Genomic DNA, 26,615 nt, shown 5'->3' on the forward strand with positions numbered 1-26,615 from the left:
CAGGAGATATTCTCACTTCACCTGCTGGGGGGCGGGGGGAGGAGGAGCAGCTGGGATGCCAGGGACTGAGCCTGGCATTTTCGGCAGGTTAAGCAAACGTTCCATCACTGAGCCACTTCCTGTATCAATTTATACAATGAATGCTGAACACTTGCATACTAAGTATATAGGTATGGTTTGTCATTTGTCCTAGTTACATTACAATCATGCAAAACAAATCAACAAAAGTCACTAGACTGCAAAATGTTTTACTAGCATGCCTACCCAGGCATATCATGGCATATCAGCAGCCTGGAAAAGGTGGCCAGAAAGAGAGAAACTTCTTTAGTTTTCAAAAACTTCACAGCCCACAGGCATATTGACTAACAGTGTGTACTCCACCTTGTGTCTCAGTGAGAAAGACAAACTATAAATAAAAAACCACAGATTACCAGCTCCATATAGTAACTGAACTAGTAAGTTTTTTTTAAATGTCACAGAGGTCTCTTTGACAATGTGTGGCCTGTCCACAGATTTTGCTATCTGAAATGAATGGAGAAAAATGGTAGGAAGAAACTTGAATTGTGGCAATTAGAGCAGTAGGAGTGCAATAGCAATAAAAGTTCAGCCATGAAAGTGGTTCTTCCACTTGCCTACAGACCTCTATTACATGCATTGCCTTTTTTTCCAAGCCATAAACTGAAAATTCCTACAATAAAGCTTACTATGCCCAGACTTTTAACAAAGGTTACAAACAAAATGTAACAAAAACTGCTTCAGATCTCCATTTTAATGAAAAGTAGAGCATAAAACGAGTACCCAGTTTCCTGGGGGTAAAGTGTAGATGACTGGGGAAGGCAATGACAAATCACCCCATAAAAAGTCTGCCAAGAAAATGTTGTGATGCGACTCGTTGCTTGCACAGGGGACTACCTTTACCTTGAGTATAAATATCTAAATAAATAAATCATTATACGGCTCAACACACAGCAGGGGATCTTCACCCGTCTGGTTATCCACTTTAACTGCTTACTACATGTGATGATACAACAGCACTACTTCAGAGGCTTGTCCTAAATATAAAGGATAACTACGTCACTGATTTTCACATATGGGCAGAAAAGAGAATGGCAGCAGATGTAGCTTCTCCCACATTTTCTCCACACAGGCTTCTTCAGGTGACGAGGCCAACTGACGCACCTCAGCTTGGTTGCTTAAGGCTTTTCTGATGCAAAAAAGACAGACCACTGAAAAGGCTGGAGCACGTTAATCTCTTGACAACTGCATGTATAACCTCTTTTAGTATAGGTCCTATGGGGGCTAATTTGGGAACCAAACTTGCAACACACATGTAAGCTAAGAACATTTCTTCACACCAAACCTTTCAACAATCAGAACAATGCACTATTTTTTTTAACTCATACATGCAACAAAACCAGAAACTTGCTGCCAATAATGTCTTTAACTTTAACAAGTAACTGGCTATCTTTGAACCAACTCAGGGTAAGCCAAGTACAACTTTTCGGATCCCACCAAGTGTCAAGAGTCCTTTGCTACAGTCCTCTCGATTACGAAGCAACTGGAACCCAGGCTTCTATCTTCAGCCCGGGAATTACAGGCCTTATTCAAGGCAGTAAGTGCATATAAAATGTTACCAAGCTCCCCAGCAACCAGCCACTTCCTCAGCTGCCTGGCTCCAAATACTTAACCAAGAGAGTATCACGGAACAAGACAGAAAAAACAGCAACACGGCAATTAAAACTAAGTAATAAACAATCAAATGTTATACAAAATATTATCCAAATACTGGATGATATTCAACCCATAACACTATAGCTGATTCTATCATCCAATACATTTTGTTAGCTTGTTGATATTCAGAAATTTATTGTTTACAAGTAAATGAGCCTATGAATGATATGCAACTAACATGGATTTTACCATGTGTGTATAAGAATTAGAACTTTGTTATCTAACTTAGCATCTCTATTTATTGAATACGATAAGTGTATGTGGAGTTCCTTGTATGACTTCATTTATTTTTCCTCTATGAATCAGTACATATAAAAACAATTTTGTATAACATCTGGTTGTTTATTACTTAGTTTTCATGGCTGTGTTGCTGGTTTTTCTGATTCCAAATGGTGACTGCGCCCTATTGAGGCAAATTCATTAGCTCATGGGAGTTACACATGATCACTTGAACAGGCTCTATAGATCAACAACAGACCATATCCTTTTTAGTGGATACACACCACACATCTGTCATCTACTGATGAGTACATAACATATGAACCAGGGTCAAGTATTTGAGGGGCAGGGAAAGATTTTTGCAAAAGCAGAAGAGGAGGAGATGCTGCACCTGCCCAAGGAGCCAAGGGAGGCACAAGGGCTTCAGTGTTGCCTGCAGCTCGTCTGAGACAAACTCAAGAAACCAGTAGGAAAGTGCAAGAGTCCAGTAGCACCTTTGAGACTAACAAAATTTGTAGTAGGGTATGAGCTTTCGTGAGACACAGCTCACTTCTTCAGATGTGGCTTCTTCACGGATTTTTGTCTGATTTCTCTGGTTCCCCCCACCGATTCCATGGGGTGCTGGATAAATAGCTAGACTCATATAAGATGTGTTGGCTTGCCAGATAAAAAATTATGAAATTATTTACGTTTCCTTTGTTTGGTAGATATTAATGAGCTTGAGGCAATGGCTAAGAATGTTGCAAAGGAGCAGGTTTACCGGTCTTCAACATGCTGTGAGTCAAAGGCTTACAGAAACACACCTATCCTGATTAGCCTTATTATTTCTTCCGCGTAACACATACCTGAAGAAGTGAGCTGTGGTGTTACTGGACTCTGGGTATCTGAAGCTGTGACTCGCAAAAGCTCATCCCCTACCAAAAAAATTTGTTATGTCTTCTACGTGCTGCTGCGCTCTTGGCATCTGAAGAAGTGAGCTGTGACTCACAAAGGCTCATAACCGACCACAACTTTTTGCCAGTCTTGTAGGTGCTGCTGGACTCTTGCTCTTTTCTGCCGCTCCAGTCTAACTGGGCTTCCCACCTGAAGAAGCCATGAGGAGGGGGTGGCGGCCGGTGAACGCCTCCCTGTCCCCGCCGCGCCGAGGGCAACGCGAACGCCGGCCCGCCCAAAGAGAGCCGCCTCAGCCGCGCTCTCCCTGTGGGTTGCGGGGCGTCGCTTCCTGCGGGCTGGAAAACTCTCCGCCCGCTTTGGCCGCGCCTGCGGCTCGTGGACCCGGGCCGAGGGGGCGAGCGGCGGTTTCCCTCAGGCGCCGCCCGACGCAACGGGCCGGCCGCGGGGCCTCCGCGGCGGAAGTGGCGCCTCCGCCCAGGCCCGGCCCGAGCGAGGCGAGAGGCGCGCCGGGCGCTCGGCCCGGGCCACCCCCGATAGACCCAGGCCAGGCCAGGCCCGGCCCGCCCGCGGAACTGACCGGCCGACGAAGTTCTCGAGGACGGAGCTCTTGCCCGCGCTCTGGCCGCCCACCACGGCGATCTGCGGCAGGTCCAGGTGGCAGCTCTGCCCGATGGAGCTGAAGGCGTCCTGCAGCTTGTTGACCAGCGGGATCAGCTCCTCCATGCCCCGGTTGCCCATGGCGACGGCCTCCGCCGGGCCCGCTCCCCCGCAGGCAGCGCCGCTTCCCCCGGCAGCCCCCAGCAACAGCCGCCAAACTTCCCCCTCGCAGCCTCCTCATCCGGCCTCGGCCACGCCCGCGCCTCGGGCCGCCCCACTCCGCTCGCCGCCCCCATTGCTCGCCGGAGCTGCCACTCGCATGGGCGCGACCAATAGCGACGCGCGGCTGGAGGCCGCCGAGACTGACAGGCCGCGTTTCCTCGCCGCGCGCAGTTCCGGTTGACCTTCTCATTGGCCGGTCTTCCGCGATGGGGCGGGATTTGGGCGCCGCTAATTATCTGTAATCCCCGCCCACCGTCCCCTTCGCCTTGGTGCGTAATTGGCGGGGCTTCGTATTTACATAGGGAAGGGAGTCGTCGATCAAAGCGACCGATGCCCCGCCTCCACCTCGCCGACTGCTCTTCTCATTGGCCAAGGTGTCCGTCTTTCGGATGTTATAGCCAATCCCTTCAGTAAGGAGCCGCCCGAGTCTTATCTATACGATGAGGCCTGTGGTCGCTTCCTGCGGCAAACGCCTTGGCAGGACTCGGTCAAGGGTCGTTTCCGCGATCAAGTCAGCGGCAGCGTCTTGTGAAGGACGCCGAGCGCCTCCGGCCCACAGAGAAGGGCCAGTCGGAGGGCTCCGGGAGGACATTTTGTGCCTCTCCCGAAAGGGGCACAAGGCAAGGGCGTTTGACCCTTATGATCTGTACATCACATCCATCAAAATCCAATGTCAGTTCACGTATCACACCAATGTCCATTGACTGTGCCACAAATAACATGGCAAAGAGTCCAGTAGCACCTTCAAGACTAACCAACTTAATTGTATAAGCTTTCGAGAACCACAACTCTCTTAGGCAGGTTCTCAAAAGCTTATGCTACAATAAAGTTGGTTAGTCTTAAAAGTGCTACTGGACTCTTTAATATTTTGCGACTACAGACTAACACGGCTAACTCCTCTGGACAAATAACATGAATTCCTCGTATGTCAGTGCCGCTGTGGCTCAAAATCTAGGATCCAAGACACAGGTCCTCGCAGGGACTTTCATTACTTTCACACAGTCGCCACCTAAGTCCCCTGTAAATCACAAACTTTGTCTTTATGCAGCACTACAGAAAACAGGACTGGTGCTTCATGGGACAAACGTTGCATTAAAAACATGAATCTTTGTGGCTCTTTACAATTTCTACATCCACCATAAATTCTCACATCACACCAACAGCTGCAGACTTCACCAGAACAACCATGGATGCAACACTTTTTTAAAACAAAATTTTTAAATCTTCAGCTGGAATGATTGCCAACTCTGGGCTGGGAAATTCCTGGAGACGTGGGGGAGAAGCAGAGTTGGAAGAGGGAGGGAGGGAGTTCAGCATGGGGTTGCCAACCTCCACGTGGTAGCTGGAGATCTCCTGGAATTACAACTGATCTCCAGCCAACCGACATCAAGTTACCCTGCAGAAAATGCTGCATTGGAGAGTGGACTCTATGGCATTATACTTTGCTGGAGTCTTTCCCCTCCCTAAACCCCACCCTTTTCAGGCTCCACCCCCCCCCCAAATCTCCAGGAATTTTCCAGCCTGGAGCTGGCAACCCTCCTCAGCAGGGACATGATGCCATAGAGTCCATCCTCCAAAACTGCAATTTCCTCCAGGGGAACTGATCTGTATAGTCTGGAGATCAGTTGTAATTCTAGGAGAACTCCAGGCCCAGCATGCAGGTTGGGAATCCTAGCCAGTGCCCAGAAGTTTATGCAAGTGGTACTTCCAGGTTATCTTCTGGGAGGAAGGCAGCTAGGAGAGCGCTCCCAAGCAGGCCTTGTCTCTGGTGCTCATACAGAATCTTGGCTGAGGAGTCTCCTCCGTGACTCCGCCTCCCCTGGAAGGCCTTCCTTAGGAATGACCTGGGCTTAGACTCATGCTAAGAAGCAGACCAGTGTGCAGCACACGCAGGGCTTTCAACAGTGGTTGCAACTGGATATTTGTCTGTTGTAGAAAAATGAAACAAAGTCCAGTGGCATGTTAAACACTAATGTTTATTTCAATATGAGCTTCAATGAGTCACTAGGATTGTCAATTCCACAATAGGAAATGCCTGGAGATTGGGGGTGGGGGAGGGGAGGGATCTTGGAGAGGCAAGTTTGGGGAAGAGGAGGGATCTCAGTGGGGTATAAGTCCAGAGAGCCCACTCTCCAAAGTAGCCATTTTCTCCAGGGGAACTGATGTGTGTCATCTGCAGGGCTCATTTCGAGGGGGAACACGAAGGAACACAGTTCTGGCAGTTCCCCAAAGAGGTAACTTGTGAGGTGGCCCCGCCCACCTGACTCTCGGCCATTTTGGGCCCCTTTTCATTCTGGATTGGGGCCGAAACGGCCTGGATCGGGCCTTTGACGGGTGGTGGATCACTCTCCTGTTCAACAGCAGCCTAATCCTGACCAGTTTGGGCCCCTTTTCCACCATTTTCAGCCCCTTTTGGCCATTTTGGGCCCAATTTTGGCCCTGAATGGCCAGGATAGGGTCCAAAGCAACCAGGATAGGTGATGTCAGTGGGTGTGGCATATGCAAATCAGTTATGCTAATGACACATTTCTGGTGATGTCAAGGGGCATGACATATGCTAATGAGTTCCTCCAGCTCTTTTTCTACAACATGACCCCAAGTCATCTGTATAACTATGCTTCACGTATGATCCCATTGGGTAGTTCTAAGTTCTTTAATGTCAGCTCTAGAATGGTTTATGCTCTGTTTCAACATTTCTGTATCAGATTCTTGCTAATGCTACGCCTTTGTTAAATTGCATTTATTTACCCTAAGGCATTGTTTATGGAAATGTCTTTGATACTGATCGTACTAAGCTCACACTATTGTAATCCACCTTGAGCGACTTTCAGATCTGGAACAGGAGGTCCAGGAAGATTAAAAGGTTCACCCCACGGGTTTCTGCGTATTGTGGTTTCCTACGACAGATTTGCGCTCATTGATTCTCTCCCTGTTGGCACACAACAGCATGTATTAAATGGGATGAGATGCAAGCGGAGTGCCCCGGATGGCACAGCTGACACGCGCAGTATCTCCGCAGCGCTTACGGGAACAGCGGTCGCCAGAGGCGGCGCTCGCCCCCTCCCACCGGAAGCTCTACGGCCGCCCCACCTTCCGCTTCCTCCCGAGGCGGAAGTCCCGCCCACCGGGGTTGCCATGGCGGCGCTGGCGCTGCGCGTGGTGGCCGAGTGCGGGCAGAGCCGGGCCCGGGCCTGCGAGCTGCGGCTGCCGCACGGCCGCGTGGAGTGCCCGGTCTTCATGCCGGTGGGCACGCAGGGCGCCCTGAAGGGCCTCACCGCCGCCCAGCTGGACGCCCTGGGGTGCCGCCTCTGCCTGGGCAACACCTACCACCTGGGCATGCGCCCCGTAAGTCAGGCCGGGGCGGCCGGGGACGGGTACTGGCTGGCCGGCCGGCCGACTGACCGGGCCCCTCTCTTCTGACCCCTCTAGGGCCCGGAGCTCGTTCGGGCGGCCGGGGGGCTGCACGGCTTCATGAGGTGGCCGCGCAATCTGCTGACGGTGAGTGGCGCCGGGCCGGGAATCACGGCGAGGGTCGTCAGCCTCCAGGTGTAATGGAAAAAGGAGAGTCACGGCAAAAATCGACAACAAAAGCGAGGGGGGGGGGGCACTGTGAAATACTAATTACTCACAAAATAAAATTCCTATTATGATCAATATCATTGATGTAAATTCCATTTTTCATCCATGCCAACTATGTTTAGATATTCACAATACAGAATAAATCATCATACAATGTGATAAAGTGTCTTAGTGCAGAATATCAATAGATTTAATTTAATTAATTTAATTTATTATATTTATATTCCGCCCTCCCTGCTTTCGCAGGCTCAGGGCGGATAACAAATACAAACATGTTTAAAAACATTTAAAAACATTAAATAATACATTTAAAAACATTTAAATATATATATTTAAATATATATAAGCGTACAAAATTTGCTTTTAAATAAATCAGCCTTTATATCAAAGTTGTCATAGGTTGTGCAATCCGAAGGTAAGTCCATTAGTATTTTAGCAAATTGCTTTAGGTGGTTAATAATCTTGTCCTTTTATTTCTTTTGCGGGATAAGGAGAGACCGTCCTCATGGCTCCGCTGTGAGATCTTGGAGAAAACACTTTTTATATGTTTTGTGTTAGTGAATATACCTTTGGGAGAACGTAAACACACCTGGCACATTCTTGACAATGTGCTCTTGAAATGAGGGAGTGAGGAGGCACCTCATTGAGTGGAGCCATGAGGAAATTTTGTACACTTATATATCTATTGATATTCTGTACTAAGACGCATCGGACGAAGAGAACGGTGATTCTCGAAAGCGTATGCTACAGTAAAGTTGGTTAGTCTTAAAGGTGCTACTGGACTCTTCGATTTTGCCACTACAGACTAACATGGCTAACTCATCTGGATCTGTACTAAGACCCTTTATCACATTGTATAATGATTTATGCTATATTGTGAATATGCAAACTTAATGTTCATTTTGGTGAAAAAATTACGTAAATGATCATAATAGGAATTTGATTTTGTGACTAATTAGTACATTACCATGGTTTCCCCCCCTCTTGTAGCCTTCAGGTGGTGATTGAAGATCTCTTGGAATGACAACTGATCTCCTGGCTACGGAGATCAGTTCCCCTGGAAAAAATGGATGTTTTGGAAGGTGGACTCTATGGAATTACACCGTGCTGAAGACTTTTTCCTCCCTAAACCCTGCCTTCTCCAGGCTTCATGCCCTAAGTCTCGAGGAATTTCCTAACTTAGAGCTGGTAACCCTAGTCACAGCCCAGATTGAACCGGGCATTGAAGGGCAACAGCATGCTCCGAGGCATGTTCTGCAAGAGTTGCCAATCAGTGCTAAGGACTGAGTGCATACATTTTTGTTTGTATGTGTGTTTCTGTATGGAGCACAAGGAACCTTTATTCCCCTTCCCAGTCCCCTCTTAATCCACTGTAATAACAACAACAACAATAATAAAATTCATTCTGTATACCACCCTTCAGGACAACTTAACACCCACTCAGAGCGCTTTACAAAGTGTGTTGTTGTTATCCTCAACAATGACCCTGTGAGGTGGGTGGGGCTGAGACTGACTCAAGGTCACCCAGCTGGCTTCAAACGGAGGAGTGGGGAATCAAACGTGGCTCTCCAATTTAGAGTCCCACTACACCAAACTGACTGACAATAATAATAATATTTGATTTGTATACTGCCCTTCAGGACAACTTAACACCCACTCAGAGTGGTTTACAAAGTGTGTTGTTATCCCCTCAACAATCACCCTGTGAGGTGGGTGGGGCTGAGAGAGCTCTGGTAGAGATGTGACTGACCCAAGGTCACCCAGCTGGCTTCAAGAGGAGGAGTGAGCAATCAAACCCAGTTCTCCAGATTAGAGTCCCACCACTCCCAACCTCTACACCAAACTGATTCTCTCAGCCAGATGAAACTTGGCCCTCCCATGTATGTTCTGGGGATAACCACATCAGGAGCAACCTGTATCTTTTTAGCTTTTCCCCTCTTGTCCACATTTTCTTGTAGGACAGTGGAGGATTCCAGATGGTATCATTGGTGGAACTCTCTGAGGTGAGAGAGGAGGGCGTGCTCTTCCGTTCTCCCTACGATGGCAAGGAGATCCTGCTGACTCCGGAGAAATCCATTGAAATACAGAATGCTCTTGGTAACTATTCTGTTCTTGGTTGATGGATGTTTCCTCCATAATGACTGGTGAAATTTCTCTGTGGCACAGCTGTTTCATCGTCACATTAGATAAATGTAGAACTCCAAGATGAAACAATGAACAAAGTAGTTGAGCTTTTTTTTTTTGAAAAATTTTTATTGGGTTAGAATTCATTATTTTTACATTACATTCAATTTTCCCCAAATTTTTCATTCCTAACCCCCTCCCTTTCCCCCCCGTTTTGTTGACTTCCAACAGCTTTCCCACCCTTTGTCCCTTTTCCCTTACTTCTGTTACATTCCTCTATCTAAAACAAATATACATTCTCTATTCTATTAAGCAGTAAATCCTTAACTACTTTTCTTCTTATATACCCAAACTGTAAGTCTTTGTTTCCATCTTAGATAAACAATTTATCCCATTTTCCAATTTTAAATATTTCTATATATCATAAACCATAAAAATCTTACATTTAAATCAAACAATTTGACTTATTCTCTATATATTCCTCATTCTATCTTTTTATGGTAATTCTATATAGCACATCACATAGTCAATCAATTTGACTCTTCTATACATTCAGTTTGGTGTATATAAGTCTTATCAAAGAAAGAAAATATTGTTAATTATTCAATCCTTATATTTAAACCTCATCATTAATTATTTTCTATCAATATTCTATCTATTAACCCATATATATCTCTTTATATATCAATCTGTTAACTGCTTATTGCTCCACATTTATCCCCTCCTCCCTCGGTAAAGTCGCCCCCCTCCATTATATTTTTATTTTACTTCAGTAGTTCTCAAACTGCCACAGTTTTCCTCCCACCTCCCATTTCTTCTCCAGATATTGTTTCAGCTTCTCCCAGTCTGTGTTAAACTGCCCTGGGTCCAGATTTCTCAGTTTTCTTGTCATCTTGTCCATTTCTGCCATGTACAGCAATTTGTAGGTCCAATCTTCAATAGTTGGCATTTCTTGTACTTTCCATTTTTGCGCATACAAAAGTCTAGCTGCTGCTGTCATATAAAATATCAACGTCCTATATTGGGCTGGAATTCCCTCCATTCCCAAGTTTAGTAGCAGGAGTTCTGGGTTCTTATTTATTTGAAATTGTAAAATTTCGCTCATTTCTTTTATTATTTCCCCCCAGTACTGCCTAGCTACCTCACACGTCCACCACATGTGGTAGAGGGAGCCCTCATGCTTCCTGCATTTCCAGCATTTATTGGAAGTGTTCAAATTCCCTAGCGCAATCTTCTTTGGTGTCATGTACCAACGATAGATCATTTTGTAGATATTCTCTTTAATATTTGTACATGTCGTTGTCTTCATTGTAGTTTTCCACAAGTATTCCCATGCCTCCATTGTTATCTCTTTGTTAAAATTTATAGCCCATTTCACCATTTGTGTTTTAACTGTCTCATCCTCAGTATACCATTTCAACAATACTTGGTATACCTTGGATATTCTTTTCTTGTCCTCTTTAAGAAGGGTCTGCTCTAGTTCCGAGTTCTCCATTCGTATACCTCCCTTTACAGAGTCTGAATTGTACAAATCTCTGATCTGTCTATACTGGAACCAATCGTAGTTCGGTGATAGTTCCTCTTGCGTCTTTATTCTAAGTTTAGATGCTTCTATTTTAGTTATTTCTTTGTAAGTCAAACATTGTCGTTCGTTATCAACAGCTCTCGGGTCTATCACCTCATATGGAACCACCCACCAAGGAGTTCTTTCTTGTAGGTAAATTCTGTACTTCTTCCAGATTGTGTATAGACTTCTCCGTACAAAATGGTGCAGGAACATCGAGTTGACCTTTACTTTGTCATGCCATAGGTATGCATGCCATCCAAATATTTTTTTATATCCCTCTAGGGCTAATAGTTTCTTGTTCTTTAATGTCATCCACTCTTTCAGCCAAACTAGGCAGATTGCATCGTGATAAAGTCTCAGGTTGGGCAGTTGCATTCCGCCTCTTTCCTTTGCATCTTGTAAAACTTTCATTTTCACTCGAGGCTTCTTGCCTGCCCATACAAAATCTGATATTTTCCTCTGCCATTTTTCAAATTGTTTAGAGTCTCTGATGATTGGTATTGTCTGTAGCAAAAACATCACTCTTGGTAACACATTCATTTTAACCGCTGCAATCCTACCCAACCATGACAGGTTGAGCCTGTTCCATTTAATCAAGTCTCTCTCAATCTGGATCCACAATTTTTCATAATTATTCTTGAACAAATCTATATTCTTTGCAGTCAGTTCAATTCCCAAATATTTCACCTTACTTGTTACCTCACAATCCGTTATTTCCATTAACAATTGTTGTTTCTGCTTAGTCACGTTTTTGCATAGTATCTTTGACTTCTTTTTGTTAATGAAGAAACCTGCCAAGTCCCCAAACTCCTTGATCTTATCTATCACTTTTGGCATATTCTCCAGTGGGTCCTCTACAATTAACATTATGTCATCCGCAAATGCTCTGACCTTATATGTATAGTCCTTTATTTTTATTCCTCGAATTTCCTCATCTTGTCGTATTTGTATCATCAGAATCTCCAATACTAAAATGAACAACAGTGGAGACAACGGGCAACCTTGTCTTGTTCCTTTGCTTATAGTCAATTTCTTGGTCAATTCATCATTCACCACAATTGCTGCAGTCTGGTCTCTGTAAATTTCCTTAATTGCTCTGATGAATCTTTCTCCTAATTGTAGCTTTTCCATAGTGGCAAACATGAAGTCCCAGTTTAAATTGTCAAATGCCTTTTCAGCGTCAACAAAGAAGAAACCAACCTCTTTATCACAACGCTTATCATAATATTCAATAGCATCAATCACTGTCCTTAAATTGTCTCTTATTTGCCTATCTGGCAGAAAGCCTGCTTGCTCCTCCTCTATAACCTCCGAAAGCCACCCCTTCAGTCTCTCCGCCAGTATCTTCGCAAAGATTTTATAGTCATTATTGAGTAACGATATAGGTCTGTAATTTTTCACACTAGTCAAGTCTTGGCCCTCTTTTGGGATCAATGATATGTTCGCTTCAGACCAAGTGTCTGGAATTCTTTGATCTCTTAAAACTCCATTGATCACCTCCTTTAGGAATGGTGCCAGCTCATTGGCCATAGTCTTATAAAATTTAGCTGTAAGTCCATCTGGCCCTGGCGCCTTTCCTAAGTTTGCAGATTGTATTGCCTTACTTATTTCCTCATCCGTTACTTCACTGTTCAATTTATTTCTCCAAGCTTCCGAGATTTCTGGAAATTTGATTTTCTCCAAATATGACGCTATTGATTCTTTATTCACTTCTTTCTTATTATACAACTTAGCGTAAAATTTATAAAAGGCTCTACTAATGGTAGTCTGCTCCAAATACGTTTTGTCATCTTCACAAATTTTATTTATTATTTTCTTTTCCCTTTTCTTCTTCAATTGCCATGCCAGGTACTTCCCAGGTTTATTAGCACCCTCAAACGCTTTTTGGTTCAGTCTTTTAAGATTCCATTCCAATTCTTTATTACTCATTGCTGTTAGCTGTTCTTGAAGTATTTTAATTTCCTGGTATATTTTCTTTTTCCCTGGTCTCTTTTTTAGCTGTAATTCTTTGGCTTTTATTTTCTCCTCAATCTCTTGTCTTTTCTCCTCTTTCTTCTTTCTTGCGCTACCATTTAAATCCATTAGTATGCCCCTTACAACCGCCTTGTAAGCATCCCAAACTTTATTGGTTGGTACTTCTTTATTCACGTTATATTGTATGAAAAAGTTTGTCTCTCTTCTCAATCTTTCCATATTCTCATTTTCCTGTAACAAGTCCTCATTTATTCTCCATGCTTTCCTTTTTCTCCTTTTTCCTAATTTCCACATAATTGGGTTATGATCTGAGCCTACCATCGGCATTATTTCCACCTCTTTAGTCCATAACGCTAAGTCTTTTGAGGCCCAGATCATATCAATTCTTGATAATGTAAAATGCCTTGCTGAATAAAAAGTAAACTGTCTGCTTTTAGGATATTCTCTCCTCCATACATCTTCAAGAGTCTCTTGTTGAATCAACTCAAAAAAAAGCTTTGGTAAAAGTCCTTTTTTCTTTTGTGCTGTTGTAGTTTTTTTGTCTAGTTCCAAATCTGTCACTCCATTGAAGTCTCCAGCAAGAATTATCTGATCATATACAAAATCGTCTAATTGCTTCCTCAAGTCCTCAAAGAAGCTTTCTTTTGCACCATTAGGTGCATAAAGTCCGACTACCAACACTTTCTTTAAATTCCAAATACATTCCACTGCTACAAATCTAGCTTCCACATCTCTCATAACAAATTTTGGCTGTAGCTCCTCTTTTATATACAACACCACTCCTCTTTTTTTCTTATTAGAGGCCGCTACAAATTCTTTACCCAATTTTCCAGATTTTAAATATTTTACATCCTGTTTTCTAATATGGGTCTCTTGCAAACACACAATGTCACATTTTTGTTTTAGTAGCCAGTGGAAAATGTTTTTCCTCTTATTCGGTGAATTTAGTCCATTTACATTCCAAGATAATACCTTACACTCCATACTCATTGTCTTGTTGGTAAGTCTTTTTCATTGTCCTTAATAAATCGCTCCATCTCTCGCTCAGATCTGATGCGTTTTTTGGCCCCTCCAAACTCAAAGGACACTCCTTCCGGTAACTCCCATCTGTACCTGATTTTCATGTCCTTCAAAATCTGAATTAGCACTTTATATTTTTTCCGGTCTAACAACACTGATCTGGGCAATTCCTTCATTATGATAATCGTCTTGCCATCAATCTCCAATGGATCTTGAAATTGTTTTGTCACAATCATCTCTTTCATATTTCTTGTTGTAAACTGCACAATCACATCTCTTGGTAATTTCCTCTGGGTTGCGATCCTTGAGTTCACACGGTATGCCACATCTAGGATAGCCACAATTTCCTCTTCCTCCTTCCCCAGGTATTCAGCCAACACCTCAGTCATCTGTTCTTGCGCTGACTTTCCATCCACTTCTGGTAGACCACGAAAACGTAGCTGCTTCTCCATATGTTTAGTTTCTGCAACTGACATTCTCCCCTTCACCAGTCTCATCTCTGTTTGTTGCGTGTCTATTAAGTTCTCCATCGCGTCTTCTACTGTTTTAACTCTCTGCTGCGTTCCTTGTAATTCACTTCGTATCGTTTCCATGCCTTTTTTCACTTCTGACAGCTCCGACTTTACTGTCTGTGTAACCTCTTTAACCTCTTTAATCAGCTCCAATTTCGTATCCTTAAGCTCTTTAATCATATCTAAAAGTTTTTTGTCCAAATTTTTATCCAAGTTTTCTATCGCCGATTGCCACTCTTTTTTCGACATCGTGGGGCTTGCTTTGGCTCGCTCCCACGAATCTGCTCTCTTCCTTAACTCCGTGGCGTAAAATTAAACGTTTTTCTTTTTCAAATGTCCCAATCTTCTTTCCAAAATTAAGTTTTAAATTTTAAAGTGTCCAAAATGTCGGGCGTCTTTTCTCTATGGTTTCTCTATAATTTTGTAATCCAAGATGGCCTACTTCCTTTTCCGCTGAAGCCGCGACCCTTCCCTTTTCAAAGATGGCGATTCCCTACTTCCTGCCCTCCAGCAAGGGCCGCTTCTCTCCAGCCGCTCTATTGTTATTACGCACTTCCTGTCTCCCGTCTTCCCACAGCAGGTCTCACGATGGTATCTTTTTCTCACAGCTCCAAAGCCACAGGTATTCAAAACAATAGTCCGTTTTCTTTAATAACTTCTTTAAACTTAGTCTCTTTTCAAATACAACTCCTGCCGAGTCTTCCCCTCCTTTTCACTAGTCTGTTGCAGTTTAAAAATCTACTTTTTTTCCTCTCTGTTTTTATCGATCTGTCCCGTATTGAAAGATAACGATCTTTACCTTCTCTTCACTTTTCTCGGGTTGTAATCGCTGTTTCGATTTTAAGTTCTCCTCTCAGCTTCTTCCCCCAATCGAAGCTTGGGTATGTAGGTCTTATGCCAGCCGAATTGGCCCCAAAACTGCCGCAGAGATTATAGCCGACCCGTCGCAAGGTGGGACCTCAAGGATCGGGAGGGGACCCGTTGTGTAGAGCCCCCCCTCGTCTGAGATCTAGCTCACCCTAGGGTCTTGAGCGTTCTTTGCCTGCTCCCCGCCTGAGAGCAGTCGGCCGTGGGCTATTTTCACCCCACCGGCCGGTTAAAACGGCAGTCCGGTCAGCTCCGCAAGTGGAGCTGCGTTAGACCTCCATGAATCCCAAACCGGAAGTCAACAAAGTAGTTGAGCTTGATAGAGAATTACTCTGTGACTTATCTGAGTCAACAACTAATCTTCACTGACAAGCAAAAACAGAAAAAACAAAAACAAAATGAACAAGAAATCCAAAAATCTGAACTTGGATATTAATTAATGGGTCCTGGAACTTGGATATTAATGGGTCCTGTCCTAGCCAGAAAGGTAAGTGCCCCCCCTCAAGTGCACCACGCCAGATGAAGCAACACAAGCCTGATGCAGTGAATCAGGCTCTTTGGTGAGTTTGTGCTGTGGCCTCAAGGCACCTTTCTTCTGTGGTCAGCAGCATCTGTATGGCTAGGGCTGGCTCGCTTGCTGAACCTTGATTGCATGCTGCTTGTTTGTTGCATTTATGTTCTTTCTGCTGTAGGATTTAAGGCAGTACATTCAGGACAGGCATGAGAGTAACACAACGCATATTTTTTACTTTGCGGAACTCTACAGCGTGACGTAGTGAGGACCACTAACTTCCAAAATGAGAATTGGACAAATTCAGGGGAGATAGCTATTAGCCAATGTGAACCTAACTGGATCTTCTATGTTCATAGGCAAGAAGTATCCAAATACCAGCCGGGGGTGGGGGGTGGGGAATAGCAAAGGGGAAGCTTTGAGCCTCTACTCTTGGCTTGTATGCCTTCAGAGGGTTTCTGGCCATCATGTGGAACAGGATACTGAACTAGATGTCTTATGGGTTTGGTCCACCAGGACAGCTCTTGTAGTATCCACTCTTACAGTCTTAAGAAGTTAGAGCTCAGTTCTAGTGCTCTCACAATGCCTTCAGGGAAATAGGAGGTTTTTCTGCCTTTGGTCAGGTTTTCTTTCGGAAGTCACCCATGACTTTGAAAATGAGGATTGGTGTAGCAGAACAGCCCCACTGATCTACAGGCACTGCTCTGTCTTGCCCTTCAGGGCATGTGGGCACCAGCAACTATCCAAGTCTCTGCCTGGCAAGTGCCACTCTCCTGACTTTTCCTGGCCCTTGGAGAGGTTTTTTTCACTCCCTCTTTTGGTACACCACTGCCACCACCTGGCATTTATTGTTTACTGAGAGGTCTAGGACTCGTAGCTCCCCTCCCTTGTGTTGCCATTCTAAGGCCCAGCCTGGTGCATACATCTCCCGCTACCCAGATCTGGTTACCACTGGGACCGCTTATTGCACTTTCACACCACTGGAGGATTAGCAGTTTGGCAATACACCTAACCCCTTTCTCCAGGCACCTGTTTAAATAGTGTGCTCAAATGGTGGTGGTCTAAGGTGATTCAGCATTACCAGCATTAAGAATTATAAAGCATTTATTTAAAAAGTCCATGCATATATTGTCAGCACAGCAACAGCTTGAGCAAGGGATCCCAAAAGAAAGATGTAAACATGAAATTGTTCTGCCCCTTGCTTTGTAGATGCCTAGCAGTTCTTATTCTAAGGCAGGCCTTTTAATTTCAGTTACAGTCATTCTAAAAGCTTCCCATTACCTTTAGGTCTGCACTGTTTGTCTCATGCCCACATGGAAATGGCTGCCTTCGGCAAAATTCCTGGTGTGAGAGGGCCTTCTCCCCAGGTGGAATCAATCAAATAGGCCTTCCCCTCTGTGTCAAGGGGTTTTACTATCTCCATTTCCCCACCTTCCTGAAGATCAAAGAAGTCTTTTGGAAGAGACTTTCTAGCATCTTAAGGATTCCAAATCTCTTTTCCATGCTAGGGATCTGTGACCCCTGTCTCCAGCCAGCCAGGCCATTCGTATTTCTAAAGCCTGGTTGGGTGCAGTTGAGAGACCAGTTGACTAGATTTCCCCTGCTCCCCAGTCCTGCCTGTTCTCTGCTACGAGAAAGAAACTTTTTAAAACTAAAGGTACTGTCCAAACCTCCAAAGTAAAATACATTTCATCACAATAGGTATTGGCAGGCTTAAATTGAGCCAGGGCTTAGGAACATTCTTTTAGGGATTTGGGCCCAGAAAGTGTGAACATTTTGTGCCAGGTGGGTTTTCATTAACCAGATCTCAGCTGCTTTTGCCAACATGTATTTTCCTTCCTAGGCTCTGACATCATGATGCAGTTGGATGACGTGGTCAGCAGCACAGTTAGTGGCCCCCGTGTTGAGGATGCCATGTTCAGGTTTGCTCTGCACGCTGCCTTTGCCTGCTATGGCTCACCAAAGGCCAGGGCAACTTAGCTTGTTATCAGTGTTTGCTTGTCTGGTCGCTGTCTACTTTTTAAGGTCAGGGAATATTTTCTTTATTTGCTACCAGTGAAACCTAATTCTGCATGTTAAATGTGAGTTGTAAACAGACATTACTGGCTCGTGTGAGATAAAGCCTTGTGTTAAGCCCTGAGTCACCTTTGCAGAATTTCAGTAAGCAGGGACTAGGTCTCTGTGGATGGGGATAGGTCTGTGGAGAGCCGCAGCTCAAAGCTCTCCCAGCCCAAGCTGAATCTCTGCTATCACATTTTAAAGATCTCTGCCGCTGTGGAGAAACAGTCTGACCCTGGAATGTCCCGAGTGTGACGACCCCCCCCCTCAATTACTTGAGCCCAAAACGGAAGATGCCGATCTCATTTCGTAGTTCACTGGGGACCAGTGCAGACTTGTTTAGGCTGACTGTCCTCCTACAAGACGATGGAATCCCCACCCCCCCATTGCCTGATTACTAAAGCCAGGCCCCGCCTCTCATAGTGCAGGGAAACAGGCCCAACGTGGGCAAGGATCCAGGCTGCAGGTTGTTTCCACTCTTGCAGTCCTTCTCTCCATGGCTTCTGGTGGTAGAAATTGGAAGTGACCTAAGCATTAGTGCCAGAGGGAATGCCAAGAAAGCTCTGCTTTCGCCTCTACACCATTTTGATACTCTCAGTATATATAGAAAGGCAGTTCCACCTCCAAACTCCTGCTGAAATAAATCATAGCAGCATATTGAAGTGAAGCTGCCTGGGTGGGAGGAACAGAAGGGCCAGTAAACATTACCCGAACCATTTTTTTCTATATGGCATCATGTGGATGAAACAGCAGCGGAGAATAAGGGTTGCTCTTGCCACTGGTTGCAGGGAGGCAGCTCCTAGTCAATCTATCAATCAGATTCCTGATTCCCAGTGCTAAGTGGAAAGTTGGCATTGGATGCCCGCCAAAGGGATGGCAGTTCCTGCAGGAAGTTGTAGCTCTCCATTTCTGATCTCACACTGCTGCATCAGTATCAGACCATCAGCATTTCCTAGGTATGTCTTGCTGATGCAGGCAAAACTGGTAGGTTCATTTATGATTAAGCAGCAAAGAGGTTGAGCTAGGCATTCCATTGTTCAAATGCTGAGCATACTATGAAGACAAGTCTCTTAGTCTCAGCCCTCTGACCACAATATAGGCAGAATAGTACCAGCAGGGAAGGGAAGCATGTGGCACAGCTCAATCCGCTTGTGCACGTGGGAGCCAAAAAGGAGGCCTGGATGTTTAGGTGGGGGAGGGGAGGAGGGCGGGAGGCTGGAAGGGGAATCAGCTGTTTGTATGGTGAGGGATGCTGCAGATGGGAAAGGTGTGTGCTGCTCTTTTGTCTCTAGGTTTCTGCAGCTGTAGCTGCCTACCCCTTTCCGTCTTTCAGTCCTTTCACCAAGTTAGTTTAATTAATTAATTTTATTTATACCCCTCCGTTCTGTCACTGGGGACCCAAAGTATCTTATATCATTCTTCCCTCCACTTTATCCACACAACAGCCCTGTGAGGTAGGTTAGGTTGAGAGTGACTGGCCCAGGTTACCTAGCAAACTTCTGCGACAGAGCAGGTATTCAAACCTGGGTCTCCCAGATCTGACACTCTAACCTCTACACCATACTGTCACACCATCAATTTAAGTGGAAGCCAGACCTCAAGACTAGATATTTGGGCTTGATGTATGCGTGCGTGCATGCATGCACATATGAATGAGAGAAAGAAGAGTTACTTCTGAGGAAGAGAGCTGGGGGACATCAGTTCTCTGCAGGGTGGGGGTAAGTCAGCTGGGAATGAAGTGCCAGTGTGTGGCTCCTTGTCCCCTCCCCTCCCTCAGTAAAATCTGGAGATTTACTGATCACCATGGATTGCATTTTGAATTTTAATGCATCTGCAGCATGAAGGGACCATGTCAGGCTTGCTCTTAAAGGGGGAATCTGCTGTGTTGCATTCTTTTATTAAGTAGTTTCCAGAGCCATTTCATACCAGTTTTATTTTAAAAACTACCTAAGCGTCAGGACCAGTGTTAGCATGCCCCACGGTGGGGCAACTGCCACCCTTCCCCTGCTCGCTAGCCCATCTACTAATAACACTTCCACCTACAAGCACTGCCCAGAACTGTTAGGGACAGGGCATGTGCACGAGTGTGGGTGGAAGGTGAACGCACAAGTGGGGGGAAGGACATATAGGTGGAGTGATGGGGCGGGGTGGGTGGGAACGGGGGACACTCTGGGGGCACAATGGCAGAGATGCCCCACAAACTCTGGAATTGGCTCCAAGTGCTGGCCAGCTTCACAGAGTGAGTGTAAAGATTACAGCACTTTGAACACTCTAAAGTGCTATAAAAACAATGACTATGTTTTGATCAGAATCAGTGAACAGTCCATAGAGAGAGTAGTCTAGTTTCCTTTGAATCTCGGTACTTTCAGTTATATGTCCAACAGTTAAAATATCAAGATACGCATGCAAACAATGGCCAGAGCAGTCCAGACATTCATCTCAGCTGCATAGCCTAGAGGGGCAATCTTGTGGTTTGGCTGCACAGCTGGAAGAATGTTGGTTCCCATCGTTGGCATTTGTGTCAGTAGAGCCGATTGCTTGGATGCTGAGGAGTGCCTCATCTGGGCTGGCTGGTGCAGGAAGGTTCATGTTGCGATAACTGCAGTTTCCGTGTGTTTGATGACTGTGGTGTGAAGAGTCCTCTTTTCTCAAATGAACAGATCCATTCGCTGGCTAGACAGATGTATCGCAGCTCATAGTACGCCTGGCCAGCAGAATCTGTTTGCCATTATTCAAGGTGGGCTGGATCCCGCCCTCCGAACCAAGTGTCTAGAAGGTAAGTTCTCTTCCTCGTCTTCATTTTTGTTCATGCGTGACTTGTAGTTCCAGTTGACAGTTTGACATTGCTTGTTGTTTGAGGATGAGATCAGAGGAAGGTAGATTGGAACTCGTCTCTGCAGCTGGCCTTGATGACTCATCTGTTGGCCTCAGTTTCTCACTGGGGCTTCAGTTACAATCTGACCGTGAAGCTTTTAGTAGAGTCTCTGGCAACTGGCCTTCCAAGAGTTGGCAGCACTTCACACACGGATCAGAAGTTACAATTTAAGAGCTTAATTGGCAGGTGAATTGGCTAAACGTGGTCCTTTTTATTCAGTGGGATTACGAGTCAAGAGTATGTTTGCTTGCTGCTGGGTGTTGTGGATGGTGGATTGGTGTGGAATACTAGGGAATGAGAGGAAAAACTAAAGGCACACAAGGAACCCACAAGGACGCAGGGGAAATCTTATAACTCCCCCCCCTTCCACTTTCCCCCCTTCTCACTCTGGCTCTGCTTGCCCAATCGCTGATCTTTTCCCCTCTCTCACTTGGGCTCCCCATCTAGTCTCTCTGCCAGCCTATCATACCTGGTTCTTCTCTCTGCACTCACCAGCTTGCTGGTTTATAGCTGCTGATTAGTCGTCTTATGCCAGCAGCCTTTTTTCTCCCCCTCTGCAGTATCTTCTTATAGTTCCAGCTCTCAGACTCTCGTATTAGAGGTCTTTTTGACCCTTCCCTCTCCCAGTCTTCTGATGATGTACAAACAAGGCAAAAGTAATGTTGTGAGTTAGCCTTGTGAGACTGGCTTTCAGGGTTCTCTGGAGAACCCAAATTGGCACCTCACAAGGTGGTCGTGCAGGATCTCAAGACTTTAAAAATATTCCTTTTTTAATTTAGAGAGCCAATCTGGTATACTGATTAAGAGCAGCTGTAATCAAATCTGGAGAGCCAGGTTTGATTCCCCACTCCTCCACTTGAAGCCAGCTGGGTGACCATGGGTCAGTCACAGCTCTTCCAGAGCTCTCTCAGCTGCTCCCACCTCACAGGGTGATCGTCAAAAGAATATTAACACCCTTTGTAAACCGCTCTGGGTGGACGTTAAGTTTTCCTGAAGGCTGGTATATAAATCAAGTATTATTAATTTATCTCCCCACCACCACCCTTTTTAACTTTTCTGCAAGCCTGAATTTTCTCCTGGAATTGCTGACACGCCAACACTCACCAGAGATGTGAAGGCACAAAGGGGTGTGTGTGTGTGTCAGTTTCTCCAAAGGAAAAACTGTAAATTTGGGGTAACTCTGAAAAAACAAAGATCTCCTACAGAATATTTTCTTTTTTTGGAATGAGTGAAATGCTTTTTAAGACCAGGTGTTACTGACTCAAAATGTGTAACATGAAGATCTCTGATGTAAAATCTACAGCATTAGAGAATAACTCATGTGTATACTGCAGTTATATACCACATCTTTTCAAAGGGAAGGGTTGAGAGGGGGGGGAGTCTCTGTCACTCCCCTCAGAGAGCAACAGGCAGGGCAGGCAAGGAGAGGGGCAGGAGGCAGACCAGGGAGAAGAAGCAGGCAAGATTCTCCCCCACCCCACACCCAAGTCTTGTAGGTCCCCCGCTTGTAATACATTATTGAAGAATTCAGCATTATAATTCAACTTACTATTCAGATAAGCTGCCAGGCCTACTGAGATGGTTTCCTCCAAACAATACAGTTGCCTTTATTTACAGCGAAAAAGAGAAATCCTTTCAACGTTTGCAGCAGAAGCCACTCTAGAAAGCCTTTCCCACGGGGAGCTCAGTAGACGGCTTTTCTCCTGGAGGAGAGGCTCCACTGCCATTGTAACCACCTTCTCCCCCTACCAGAAATGACCAAACGGGAGGTGCCCGGCTTTGCCATTGGAGGCTTGAGTGGTGGTGAAGCCAAGGATCACTTCTGGAGGATGGTGGCCCTCAGCACGAGTCGTCTTCCCAAGGACAAGCCTCGCTATCTTATGGGCGTTGGGTAGGAGGAAATGCTGGGTCCTGAACAATTCTGCCCGGTGGTGGAGCTGTCATTTTCTTTTTGGGTCTAACAAGGATGTCATCGACGGGATTGCTGCCGGCAGTGCCACTGACTACTAGTCTTGACTACTCTTTGCCCCCTTGAGGGCCCAAATCGCATGCAAAGGTGGCATAAAAATGCTTTACACAAATAAAGAGTAGTCTGAAGTGGTCCTGGCTATCCCAGGGTCTGATTTGGGGAAGGGGATCCCTTGTGTGTTGCCCGCTTGAATAGCCAGTCGTCTTGGCTCCTTTTCAGGGCAGGGTAGTTGTGCCCAGGCAGTTGCAGGGGGCCGGGTGGCCTGATTTGTGCTGGGCTGTTGAACAGGCAGGTGCCTGTGCAGCTCCTTGGCCATCTGACAGATGCCTCTGTGCTCTCTTTCTTGTGAAGCTATGCTACGGACCTGGTGGTGTGCGTGGCCTTGGGCTGTGACATGTTTGACTGTGTCTTCCCAACAAGGACTGCAGTAAGTAGCTGCCTCATGTGTAGGAAAAGGCTGGAAGGAGGGGCTTTCCCCTCAGTGGAAGTGTCAGCTAGAGTGGGAGCACTGTGGTGTTTTATGAGGATGAAGGAGAACCAAAGAAATGAGGAATTTCCGAAAAGATTTCCTAACCTCTTTGACTCTTCCTTTTCCCGCTTCTAGCGCTTCGGTTCAGCCCTGGTCTCCTCAGGCTCCCTACAGCTGAAGCACAAAAAGTATGCCAAGGACTTCAAGCCTATCGATGAAACCTGTGGCTGCCCCACTTGCCGGAGGTGAATGTCCCCAGGGCCACAAGCTGCTCGTCATCTCTTTTCCCCCAAGAGCCAGCTATGGGCAACATAGTGTTGAGTTGGAGGGGGCAGCCCATCTCATCCAAGGCTGATTTAGACTTCAGGCCAGAAGTGTAACTTCCTAGGGCAGCTACAGGAAAGCAGCTCCTTTGTGGAAAGTTGGGGTGTTGCTTCCTGTCTTGAGGGCTGTTATCACTGTAGTCCTGAGGAGGGTGGGCTGTTGAACCTTTAGGCTAGCAGACATGAGAGTCAGGCTAGCCCCTTTTCCTTAATCTTAAAGCCGCTTCCTGCTTCATTACTTCCTATTCACTTATCATGCTCATGCTTCTAGGTGAGCATGTGGATGGGGGGGCAGAGGAGGGTTTAGATCTTTCGTTTGTCTTGAATAGCAAAAGGGATTTTTTTGAAAACCTAGCAGCATGTTGCTTTTAGACACAAAGCTACTTCGTAATATAGGAACTATAGGGGGCTAGAGAAAGACACCCACCCAGCAATTCTGGCCATTGTGTAGTGGTATTCAGGGGCCAGTACCTTCCCAATTTTCCCTGAGTTGGCCTGCAAAATTAATCTTTGAAAGAAGGTGGCTGTTGGCTATTGTCACCTTAGCTGATGTTGGGTCCCATTTTCTGGCCTTTTCCAGTGTTTGATGAGGAAAAATGTGTTAGTTTCTCTTCTCTCTATCCTTGGTTGCTTCCTCAGGCTTCTGGTAACAGTCATTCCTTTTGTCTGTTTGCAGATACAGCCGAGCTTTTTTGCACGCCCTTTTCCACAATGACACAGCTGCCATGCACCATGTTACTGTTCATAATATTGCCTACCAGGTTGGTCCCTCTTATGCAGCACTTTCTGTGCCCTTAGGATTTTCCCTGTTTTCCCCCCTTGGAGAACAGTGAGGCTGGAGCCTTTTGGAACGTGGTGGATTCGGTTTCATTCTGGTGTGACATGGGGCGGTTTGGGTTGAGATAACATGGATGGCTTGTTCTCTCTTCAGAGTTGCCATTTAGAGATGTGGTTGGCCAGTGAGGCCACGATTTCCTGCCATTCTCCGTTTCCTCCTTCCCATCCTATCCAGACTTGGATATTCCTGGTTTTTCCCCATTTACTTTGTCAACATAATATGAGGGATTTGATGAACTTGTACAAACTTTCCTGCAGGTGCAGTGTGGGGGTTGCTCAGGGTTTGAGGCCCCACCTTCAGCATCACTTTGCACACTATCCATAGGGAGCATCTTAACAAACCCACCGCTTGTTCTGGGTTTGTAGCACTCATGGACTCTTTGCTGCCCAAACTGGATTGGGCCAAGAGTACGAAACTTGGCGATTCAGGCATTTTTTTCATGTTGTTCAGTTTCTGTTCCCGTTGATTGAGATGTCAAAGGTGTGCTGGATGGGCAAAGTGTCCTTCTTCTTCCATTACAGTTGAACCTGATGCGTTTGATGCGGGAGAGCATTATGGAGCAGAGGTTTCCAGAGTTTGTCCAGGATTTCATGAAGACCATGTATGGCAACAAAGGCAGCTACCCACTGTGGGCCAAGGAAGCCCTGGCTTCAGTTGGCATTACTCTGGAGTAAGAGGTACCCTTGCCAGCAAGCAACCCCCATACTTGCGAGCCAGCAGAAGGCGCTCCACTCCCTGAGGACTCTGAGGTCTTTTCTCCTGTGACTGCTGGTTTTCTGGGGTGCCTCTCCTGACCAGCATTTCTTCCCACAAAAAGAGTTTGGACCAGCATCTTACTGAAGACCTCATTCTTTCCAAGGATTTCTGGAGAGTGAGGAGATGCTCCCTCTGGCTGTTGATCTGCAGTGGTTACACATCTTGTTGGAGATTCTCAGTGCTTAAATTGAGCTGTCTGGGAAATTCTTGTTTTACATTTTATTTTTTATACTTTTTATATAAAATGTAATCCAGTTTCTAACCATTTAATATTCTAATTTGCCTTTTGTAAGTGATTTGTCTCTACCTGTAAAGCTGGGTGTGCAGCTGGCAGGCTGAGTTGTACATGCCCTGCAAATTTTAAGACAAGCATCTCACATTCTGTGCTCAAAGTAAATAACATTACACCTTTGAACACGGGTTGTATGTTTACAGGATTGGTCCTTTTTGCAGTTTTTGCAGGAAGGTTTTTGAAAATGGAGGCTTCTTTGTGAGAAGCACCATGAGAATCATTGAGGAGGGTGCATCACTGGACACTGGTTATGGGGAGTGGGCTTTCCTTTCCTTGGTATCCTGCCTATTTTGTACACTGACTGGGTGATGAATGTAAGAAATGCTTGGTGCAACTCAGTGCATGGTAATAGTACTGTTAAAGGTGTGTGCGAATGTAGTCCTTTGGAGTAAGCTTGAAATTCAAAGTTAAGCAAAGCTGGGAAACTTGGGTTGAGGCAGGATTCCTGCTGGTGTTCTTTCACAGCAGAAGTAGAGGACAACCAAGGCAAGCACCACTACTCTTCCTCCAGCTATTATGATGTGTCATTAACCAGGAGATCGAGATTCAATAGCAACAAAATAGTTTTTATTATGTAGTACAAAAATCAGTTTAAACATGAACACACACATTCTGTTTTCTTCCCACAACATGAACACCCGACCTCACCCCCTAGTTTTTTCCCACACAAACATCAGGACATGCGCAATTCCATATACCTAGCCAGCACATTCTGTACTTCTTTGCCAGCACCCTATTCATATGCAACAGGGTTGTTTGGCACTAACCGTGGTTTTGGCAGAGGAGCAGTCCTGCAGCATAGCATGTCCCTTGCTCTCACAAATGATGCAGGCAGTTGTTATACTGGTGATGATCTCAAAAATACTCCACCTGGAAGAGAGGCAGCACCAACAGGCTTTCAGCCTGCCAAAGGCACATTCTACAATGTTCTGTGCCCTGGCCAGTGCATAGTCAAAGGACCTCTCCTGACAGTTCTTTGATCTTCTATATGGCTACATAAGCTATTTCCTCATCAAGTAGGTAGCATCGGAAACTATTAGTGGTGGAACACTCACCCCCTCCAAGTCAAAGTAGGATTGCCCAGCACAAAAACACCAGCATCCATCGTAGTGCAGATGGTGGAGTTGGCATACACAAAGGCATCATTTCTGCCACTATAAAGCAGCCAATATGGTTCACTGTTCCTTGGAGAAGAATGAAACTGTACTTTTTTTCTGT

The 26,615-nt window shown here is 45.4% G+C and overlaps 2 protein-coding genes across 5 annotated transcripts in view; one reads left to right on the forward strand and one right to left on the reverse strand.

The window, feature by feature from the left end:
* Positions 1-3,658, reverse strand: part of DNM2 (dynamin 2) — a 68,803-nt gene extending 65,145 nt beyond the window's left edge. For all 4 annotated transcript variants that reach the window (XM_055002382.1, XM_055002380.1, XM_055002381.1 and 1 more), the window contains exon 1: positions 3,422-3,658. In XM_055002382.1, coding sequence (XP_054858357.1) covers positions 3,422-3,582 — 161 coding nt within the window. In that variant the 5' untranslated portion in view covers positions 3,583-3,658. The remainder of the gene's footprint in view (positions 1-3,421) is intronic.
* A 3,125-nt stretch (positions 3,659-6,783) lies between these two features.
* On the forward strand, positions 6,784-25,370 carry QTRT1 (queuine tRNA-ribosyltransferase catalytic subunit 1). The gene is made up of 10 exons (XM_055002485.1): positions 6,784-7,008; positions 7,093-7,161; positions 9,201-9,339; positions 17,661-17,739; positions 20,536-20,651; positions 22,503-22,641; positions 23,071-23,146; positions 23,324-23,433; positions 24,188-24,272; positions 24,871-25,370. The coding sequence occupies exons 1-10, from the start codon at positions 6,799-6,801 to the stop codon at positions 25,021-25,023; spliced, it is 1,176 nt and encodes a 391-aa protein (XP_054858460.1). The 5' UTR covers positions 6,784-6,798; the 3' UTR covers positions 25,024-25,370.
* The last annotated feature ends 1,245 nt before the right edge of the window (positions 25,371-26,615 follow it).

This window comes from Eublepharis macularius, chromosome 18, assembly GCF_028583425.1.
Source record: "Eublepharis macularius isolate TG4126 chromosome 18, MPM_Emac_v1.0, whole genome shotgun sequence".
Lineage (NCBI taxonomy): Eukaryota > Metazoa > Chordata > Lepidosauria > Squamata > Eublepharidae > Eublepharis > Eublepharis macularius.

Coding starts and splice junctions, on each gene's coding strand:
- QTRT1 (XM_055002485.1), top strand. CDS start 6,799: ATGGCGGCGCTGGCGCTGCGCGTGGTGGCCGAGTGCGGGCAGAGCCGG. Junction 9,340..17,660: donor TGAAATACAGAATGCTCTTG/GTAACTATTCTG, acceptor TTTCCTTCCTAG/GCTCTGACATCATGATGCAG. Junction 17,740..20,535: donor GTTGAGGATGCCATGTTCAG/GTTTGCTCTGCA, acceptor TCAAATGAACAG/ATCCATTCGCTGGCTAGACA.